Source organism: Leucopleurus acutus (genome assembly GCF_964270905.1).
Source record: "Leucopleurus acutus genome assembly, chromosome: 1".
NCBI lineage: Eukaryota > Metazoa > Chordata > Mammalia > Artiodactyla > Delphinidae > Leucopleurus > Leucopleurus acutus.
Window position 1 is genome coordinate 172,755,150 of NC_139142.1, and position 9,365 is coordinate 172,764,514.

The 9,365-nt window shown below is 37.0% G+C and overlaps 1 protein-coding gene across 1 annotated transcript; it reads left to right on the top strand.

The window, feature by feature from the left end:
• Positions 1–7,193: 7,193 nt before the first annotated feature.
• LOC309962575 (heat shock cognate 71 kDa protein-like) lies at positions 7,194–9,145 on the top strand (the record flags this gene model as incomplete). Its single annotated transcript, XM_082840429.1, is given in 2 exon segments — positions 7,194–8,104; positions 8,108–9,145. Coding segments are annotated over 2 exon segments (1,935 nt in total). The 5' UTR covers positions 7,194–7,207.
• Between the last annotated feature and the right edge of the window lie 220 nt (positions 9,146–9,365).

The following is a 9,365-nucleotide window of genomic DNA, read 5'->3' on the forward strand; positions in this document are numbered from 1 at the left end:
ATTTCTTCAGTGATCTCTTGGTTATTTAGTAACGTATTGTTTAGCCTCCATGTGTTTGTCTTTTTTACATTTTTTTCCCTGTAATTCATTTCTAATCTCATAGCGTGTGGTCAGAAAGGATGCTTGATATGATTTCAACTTTCTTAAATTTACTGAGGCTTGATTTGTGACTCAAGATGTGATCTATCCTGGAGAATGTTCTGTGCGCACTTGAGAAGAAAGTGTAATCTGCTGTTTTTGGATGGAATGTCCTATAAATATCAATGTCCTATAAATATCAATTAAATCTCTCTGGTCTGTTATGTCATTTAAAGCTTCTGTTTCCTTATTTATTTTCATTTTAGATGATCTGTCCATTGGTGTAAGTGAGGTGTTAAAATCCCCCACTCTTACTGTGTTACTGTCGATTTCCTCTTTTATAGCTGTTAGCAGTTGCCTTATGTATTGAGGTGCTCCTATGTTGGGTGCATATATATTTATAATTGTTATATCTTCTTCTTGGATTGATCCCCTGATCATTATGTAGTGTCCTTCCTTGTCTCTTGTAACATTCTTTATTTTAAAGTGTATTTTATCTGATATGAGTATTGCTATTCCAACATTCTTTTGAATTCCATTTGCATGGAATATCTTTTTCCATCCCCTCACTTTCATTCTCAAGGTGTCCCTAAGTCTGAAGTGGGTCTCTTACAGACAGCATATATATGTGTTTTGTTTCTGTATCCATTAAGCAAACCTGTGTCTTTTGGTTGGAGCATTAATCCATTCACGTTTAGGGTAATTATTGATATGTATGTTCCTATGACCATTTATTGTTTTGGGTTTGTTTTTTTAGGTCCTTTTCTTCTCTTGTGTTTCCCACTTAGAGAAGTTGCTTTAGCATTTGTTGTAGAGCTGGTTTGGTGGTGCTGAATTCTCTTAGCTTTTGCTTGTCTGTAAAGCTTTTGATTTCTCCATTGAATCTGAATAAGATCCTTGCCAGGTAGAGTAATCTTGATTGTAGATTCTTCCCTTTCATCACTTTAAGTATTTCATGCCACTCCCTTCTGGCTTGTAGAGTTTCTGCTGAGAAATCAGCTGTTAACCTTATGGTATTCCCTTTTATGTTATTTGTCATTTTTCCCTTGCTGCTTTTTTTTTTTTTGCGGTACACGGGCCTCTCACTGTTGTGGCGTCTCCTATTGCGGAGCACAGGCTCCAGACGTGCAGGCTCAGCGGCCATGGCTCATGGGCCTAGCTGCTCCACGGCATGTGGGATCTTCCCAGACCGGGGCATGAACCTGTGTCCCCTGCATCGGCAGGCGGACTCCCAACCACTGCGCCACCGGGGAAGCCCCTGGTGTATGAACTTTTTAACTTGCTGTTGAATTTGGTTTGACTTTTTGCTGAGAATTTTTGCGTTTATATTCATCAGGCCTATCAGCCTATAGATTTATTTTCTTGTGGTGTTCCTTATCTGGCTTTGATGTCAGAGTAATGCTGTCCTCATAAAAAGAGCTTGGGGGAGTGTTCCCTCTTCCTCAGTTTCTTGGGAAGAGTTTGAGAATGATTGGTGATAATTATTTTTTAATGTTTGGTAGAATTCACCAGTGAAACCATCTGGTTTGGGGCATTTCTTTGTCAGGAAGTTTGTGTTTATTGTTTCAAGCTCCTCATTTATTATTGGTCTGTTCATACTTTCTCTTCAAGATTGAGTCTTGGTAGTCTTCATGCTTCTGGGAATTTAATTATTTATTATAAATTATCTAATTTGTTGGTATGTAATTGTTAATAATATACTCTTATGTTCCTTTGTATTTCTTTGATGTCTCCTCTTTCATTTATCAGATTTTTCTCACTTCTCTTTTTTTCCCTTTGTTAATCTAGCTAAAAGTTTGTAAATTGGCTTCATTTTTTTATTTACTTATTTTTTGGGGGGCTGTGTTGGGTCTTTGTTGCTGCACACAGGCTTTCCCTAGTTTCAGTGAGTGGGGGCTTCTCTTGTTGTGGAGCATGGGCTTTAGAGCACAGGCTCAGTAGTTGTGGTGCATGGGCTTAGTTGCTCCACGGCATGTAGGATCTTCCCGGACCAGGGCTCGAACCTGTGTCCCCTGCACTGGCAGATGGATTCTTAACCACTGTGCCACCAGGGAAGCCCAAGGCTTTATTTTTTAAAACACCAACTCTTAGCTTGATGCTTTTCTTTTTTTTCTGGTCTTACTCCATTATTTATTCTCTAATCTTTTCTCTTTCCTTTCTTCTCCTAATTTTGTGTGGAATTCTTTTTTTCTACTTCCTTAATGTATAAAGTTACGTGGCTTTTCTTTTGAAAACTTTCTTTTTTTTTAATGTAGGCACATAAGAACTACTTTTGATGTACTCTCTAAATTGTGGTATTTTGTATTTTTATTTTTCTCAAGATACTAATTTCTTTTGATTTCTAATTTGACCCATTGGTTATTTGGAGTGTGTTGTTTAATTTCCATGTATTTGTGAATTTTTCAGGCTTTTCTCCTATTGAGTTCTACTTCCATATCATTTTGATTGGAAAGCTCTGAGGTATGATTTTAATGTGTTAAATGTGTTAAGGTTAGCTTTGTGTCCCAGGAGTGATGTATCCTGGAGAATGTTTTATTTGTCCTTGAGAAGAATGTGTTTTATGGTGTCCTTGAATGGAATGTTCTGTATATATCTGTTAGGTTTACTTTTCTAAAGTGTTAAATAAGCAGGTCAATGTTTTCTCATTAATTTTCTGTCTGGATGCTGTATCCACGTTTATATGTGGGGTATTGCAGTACCCTACTATTATTTTATTGCTTTCTCTACATGTAGTATTTGTTAATGTTTGCTTTAAATATTTACATGCTCCAGTATTGGGTGCTTATATATTTATACTTATAATAGTCTCTTGATAATTTGACCCCTTGATCACTGTATAGTAACATTCTTTGTCTCCTGTGACTGATTTTGATTGAAAATATGTATTATATCATATACGTATAGTTACTCCTGCTCTCTTTTGGTTGCCATTTGTATGAATTACCTTTTTACAACCTCTCACATCCTTTATATGTCCTTAAAGTTAAAGAGAGTCTCTTGTAGACAGCATATTGTAGGTTCTATTTTTAAATTAATTCAACCACTTTCTGTCATTATTTTTAGAGAACTTAGTCCCTTAATGTTTAACTTAATTGTTGATAAGGGCTTACAATTACCCTTTCATTGCTTTCTCTTTGTTATTGTTGTTGTTCCTTTGTATTTTTTTGATGTGCTATGAATTAATTCTTTATCTGTTGTGCAATTACAATAGATTTTTCTTTGTAGTTCCCATGAAACTTAAATATCTTGTAAAATATATTTAAGTTAATAATAACTAATCTTTAATTTCAGTAGAAACTCATTATTTTACATACATTATATCTATTCTCATTATTTTATGTAAAAAATAAATTATCCCCAGAAAAACATTTTTGTATATACAGACATATATATACACAAATATACATACATATATATACATATACACACATATATGTGTATTGGTATATTTTTTCTCTATATATGATTTATTATTATATTGAAGGAAATAGTTTGATTTTCCTTTTCTTCAAATCTATATTATCTTTATAAGGAGTTCATGATAATTTTATTCATATAGGCTTTTCATGTGTTGTTAGATTTATTTTTATTTTATTTTATACTTTTAAAATTGCAGCCTACCTTTTAATATGCCTTGTAACTGCTTGGAATGTGTCTACATGAACTGTGTACTATATGCTTATGTTATAGTCTTTACGATATTTTATTGTCTTATTTTCTGAAACAATAATCCATTGATTCTTTGGGCTTACTAAATATATATCCATATGCTCTGCAAATCGAGATGATTTTAATCCTTCTTTTCCAAAGGTAATTTTTTGACTGATTCATCAAAGTGTTAAGTAAGTTAGGTATTCATATCTCCTGTTGATTTTTCAGACAGAGGAAATTAATCTGTTATTTCTCTATAGGTTACCTAGTGTTGGGGGTATGTGATATTTCTTTCAGTACATATGTATTAATATCTTCTTTATTTTTTAAATTATTACCTGTAGAATTCTACCATGCTACTTTCTTTGTATCTATCAAGTTGATCACATGCCTATCATAAATTTATAAGCTGAGTAGTTAATATATTTCCTAACAACCAAAACATTGGAGTCCTGGTGTAGGATTCACTTAATCTTGGTATAACTTTTTTTTCTAAGTTAGGTTTATTAAGGTGTTATTCATCTTTTGCTTTAAGTTTTATTGAGATATAATTGACATACAGCACTGCATGTTTCAGGTGTACAGCATAATGATTTGACGTACATACATATGAAATGATTATCACCTGAAATGATTATCACAATCAGTTTAGTGAAAATTCAGCATCTCATATAGGTAAAAAATTAAAGAAATAGCAAAAAATGTGATAACTCTTAGGATATACTCTCTTAACAACTTTCATATAACATAAAGCAGTGTTATCATGTTGTACATTAAATCCCTAGTACTTATTATCTTACAGCTGGAAGTTTGTACCTTTTGACTACTTTCATCCAGTTCCCCCTCCACCCACACGCTGCCTCTGGTAACCTAAAATCTTTTTTTCTGTGATTTTATTTGTTTGTTCTTGAACTATAATTGACCTACAATACTGGTAGTTCCAGTTGTCCAACATAGTAATTTGATATTTCTGTACATTTAAAAATTATCAACACAGTAAAGTGTGTTTATGATATGTCACCATACAAACATATTACTTAGTTATTGACTATATTTCCCAAATTGTACCATCTCATACCTGAGACAGGTTTATTTTGCATCTGGAAGTTAGTACCTCTTAATCCCCCTCACCTATTTTTTCCTCCTCGCACTCCCCTCTCCTCTGGCAACCACCTGTTTTTCTCTGTATTTTCAAAACTGTTTCTGTTTTGTTACATGTTCATTTGTTTTGTTTTTTAGATTACTCAAATAATTGAAATCATACAGTAGTTGTCTTTCTCTGTCTGACTTAACATGGTATCTTCTATGTCTATTCATGTTCTCTCAAATGGCAAGATGTCATTCTTTTCTTTGGCTGAGTAATATTCCATTGTGTGTGTGTGTGTGTGTGTGTGTGTGTGTGTGTGTGTGTGTGTGTGTACATAGATGCACAGACATCACTTCTTTATCCATTAATTGATGGATACTTGGGTTGCTTCTATATCCTGGCTATAATAAATAATGCTGCAGTGAATATAGGGGTGCTTATATATTTTCTAATTAGTGTTTTCTTTTTCTTCAGATAAATACACAGAATTGGAATTGCTGGAACATATGGTAGACCTGTTTTTAATTTTTTTGAGAAATAGCCATACTTTTATCCATAGTGGATACACCAATTTACTTTTCACAAACAGGGCACGATGGTTACCTTATCTCCACATTGTTCTCTACATTTGTTATTTGTTGTCTTTTTGATAATACAATATTCTGGAGACTGTGACATGATGTCTGATTGTTGTTTTGATTTGCATTTCACTGATGATTAGTGATGTTGAGCATCTTTTCATGTGCCTGTTGATCCCCTGTATGTCTTTGGAAAATTGTCTCTTCAGATCCTCTGCTCATTTTTTAACTGGGTGCTTTGTTCTTTTACTCTTGAGTTTTATGAGTTCCTGGTATATTTGGGGTATTAACCCTTTATCAGATATACAGTTTACAAATGTATTCTCCCTTTCAGTAGATGGCATTTTCGTTTTGTTGATAACATCCTTCCCTACGCAGAGCTTTTTGGTTTAATGTAGTTCCGTTTGTTTATTTTTGTTGTTGCTTCTCTTGCCATAGGAGATATATCCAAACAAATATTACTTTTTTTTTTTTTGCGGTACGCGGGCCTCTCACTGTTGTGGCCTCTCCCATTGCGGAGCACAGGCTCCGGATGTGCAGGCTCGGCGTCCATGGCTCACGGGCCCAGCCGCTCTGCGGCATGTGGGATCTTCCCGGACCGGGGCACGAACCCGTGTCCCCTGCATCAGCAGGCAGACTCTCAACCACTGCGCCACCAGGGAAGCCCCAAACAAATATTACTAAGACTGATGGCAAATCCTTGTATGTTTGGTAGAATTCACTTGTGAAACCATCTGGCCCTGAATTTTTTTATATAGGGAGGTTTTTTTAATAACAGATTCGATTTCACTTCTAGTGGATTGGTCTGTTCAAGCTATCTATTTCTTTTTGATTCAGTTTTGTTGGACTGTATGTTTCTAGAAAGTTGTCCATTTCTTCTAGGTTGTCGAACTTGTTGGCATATAATTGTTAATAGCATTTTTATGGGGTTTTTGTTTTTTTGTATTTCTGTGGTATCAGTTGTGATTTGTCCTCTTTCATTTCTTATTTTGTTTATTTGGATCTTCTCTCTTTCTTTCTTGGTGAGCCTGCCCAGAGGTATTTCAATTTTGTTTACCATTTCAAAGAACCAGCTCTTCATGTGTATTTTTGGGGTTTTATTTTTTTATTGTTTTCTAAATCTACATTTTATTTCCTCACTGATCTTTATTATCTCCTTCCTTCTGCTGACTTTAGGTTTTATTTGTTCTTCTTTCTAATTCTTTTAGGTGATGGATTAGGTTGTTTGAGATTTTTCTTGTTTCTTAAAGAAGACGTGTTGCTATGAACTTTCGTCTAAGAACGGCTTTTTTTACATCCCACAGATTTCGTATAGTTGTGTTTTCATTGTCATTTGTCTCAAGGTATTTTTAAATTTCTTCTTTTATTTCATTGTTGACCCACTGGTTTTTTAGTAGCATGTTGTTTAGTTTCTGTGTAATTTTTTTTCTGGTTTCTTCTGTGGTTGATCTCTCATTTCATACTGTTGTGATCAGAAAAGATGCTTGAGATAACTTCTATAGTCTTAAATTTCTTGAGGCTTGTTTTGTGCCCTAGTATGTGGTCAATCCTTGAGCAAGTTCCATGTACACCTGAGAAGAATGCGTATTTTGCCTTTTTTGGATGTAAAGTCCTGAAAATATCAATTAAGTCTAACTGTTCTATTACATCATTTAGGATCTCTGTTGCCCTATTAATTTTCTGGCTGGAAGATCTGTCTGTTGATGAGAGTGGGGTATTTAAAGTCTCCTACTACTATCTCGTTGAACGCGGCAGCAGCTCTGTAGGTTGCTGTTTTCTCCTCCAGTGGACCTGGGCCTGCACTCCAGCAACCATGTCTAAGAGACCTGCAGTTGGCATTGATCTTGGCACCACCTATTCTTGTGTGGGTGTCTTCCAGCATGGAAAGGTGGAAATAATTGCCAATGATCAGGGGAACCAAACTACCCCAAGCTATGTCACCTTTACTGATATCAAACGATTGACTGGTGATGCTGCAAAGAACCAAGTTGCAATGAATCACACCAACACAGTTGTTGATGCCAAACACCTCACTAGACGATTTGATGATGCTGTTTTCCAGTCTGATATGAAGCATTGGCCTTTCATGATGGTGAAGGATGCAGGCAGGCCTAAGGTTCAAGTAGAATACAAGGGAGAGACAAAAAGGTTTTATCCAGAGGAGGTGTCATCCATGGCTTTGACAAAGGTGAAGGAAATAGCAGAAGCTTGCCTTGGGAAGACTGTTACCAATGCTGTTGTCACAGTACCCGCTTACTTTAATGATTCTCAGCGTCAGGCTACCAAAGACGCTGGAACTATTGCTGGGCTCAATGTACTTCGAATCATCAACAAGCCCACTGCTGCTGCTATTGCCTATGGCTTAGACAAAAAGGTTGGAACAGAAAGAAATGTGCTGATCTTTGATTTAGGTGGTGGCACTTTTGATGTGTCAATCCTCACTATTGAGGATAGAATCTTTGAGGTCAAATCTACAGCTGGAGATACCCACTTAGGTGGAGAAGACTTTGACAACCGGATGGTCAACCATTTTATTGCAGAATTCAAGCTCAAACACAAGAAGGACATCAGTGAGAACAAGAGGGCTGTCCGTCACCTTCGTACTGCTTGTGAGCGTGCTAAGCGCACTCTCTCTTCCAGCACCCAGGCCAGTAGTGAGATTGATTCCCTCTATGAAGGAATTGACTTCTATACCTCAATTACCCGTGCCTGATTTGAAGAACTGAATGCTGACCTGTTCCATGGCACACTGGACCCTGTGGAGAAAGCCCTTTGGGATGCCAAGCTAGACAAGTCTCAGATCCATGATGTTGTCCTGGTGGGTGGTTCAACCCGCATCCCCAAGATTCAGAAACTTCTACAGGACTTCTTCAACGGGAAAGAACTGAGTAAGAGCATCAACCCTGATGAGGCTGTTGCTTATGGTGCAGCTGTCCAGGCAGCCATTCTATCTGGAGACAAATCTGAAAATGTTCAAGACTTCCTGCTGTTGGATGTCACTCCTCTTTCCCTTGGAAATGAAGCTGCTGGTGGAGTCGTGACTGTCCTCATCAAGCACAACACCACCATTCCCACCAAGCAGACGCAGACCTTCACAACCTACTCGGACAACCAGCCCAGTGTACTCATTCAGGTTTATGAAGGTGAGCGTGCCATGACCAAGGATAACAACCTGCTTGGCGAGTTTGAACTCACAGGCATACCTCCTGCCTCCCGTGGTGTTCTTCAGATTGAAGTCACTTTTGATATTGATGCCAATGGCATCCTCAATGTCTCTGCTGTGGATAAGAGCACAGGAAAAGAGAACAAGATGACCATCGCTAATGACAAGGGCCGTTTGAGCAAGGAAGACATTGAACACATGGTTCAGGAAGCAGAGGAGTACAAAGCTGAAGATGAGAAGCAGCGGGATAAGGTGTCTTCAAAGAATTCTCTTGAATCCTATGCTTTCAACATGAAAGCTACTGTTGAGGATGAGAAACTTCAAGGCAAGATTAATGATGAGGACAAACAAAAGATTCTTGATAAGTGTAATGAAATAATCAACCGGCTTGATAAGAACCAGACTGCAGAGAAGGAAGAATTTGAACATCAGCAGAAGGAGCTGGAAAATGTCTGCAACGCCATCATTACCAAGCTATACCAGAGCGCAGGAGGCATGCCAGGAGGAATGCCTGGGGACTTCCCTGGTGGTGGAGCTCCTCCGTCTGGTGGTACCCACTCTGGGCCCACCATTGAAGAGGTTGATTAAGCCAGCCTAGCATAGGTTTAGCATTGTTCCACACAACATTGAAGGATTTCTCCCTCTGTGTCTGTTAGTATTTGTTTTATATATTTGGGTGCTCCTATATTGAGTGCATGTATGTTGACAAGTGTACTATTCTCGTATTGATCCTTTTATCATTTTATAGTGTCCTTCTTTATCTTTCTTTATAGTCTTTGTTTCAAAGTCTATTTTGTCTGATATAAAT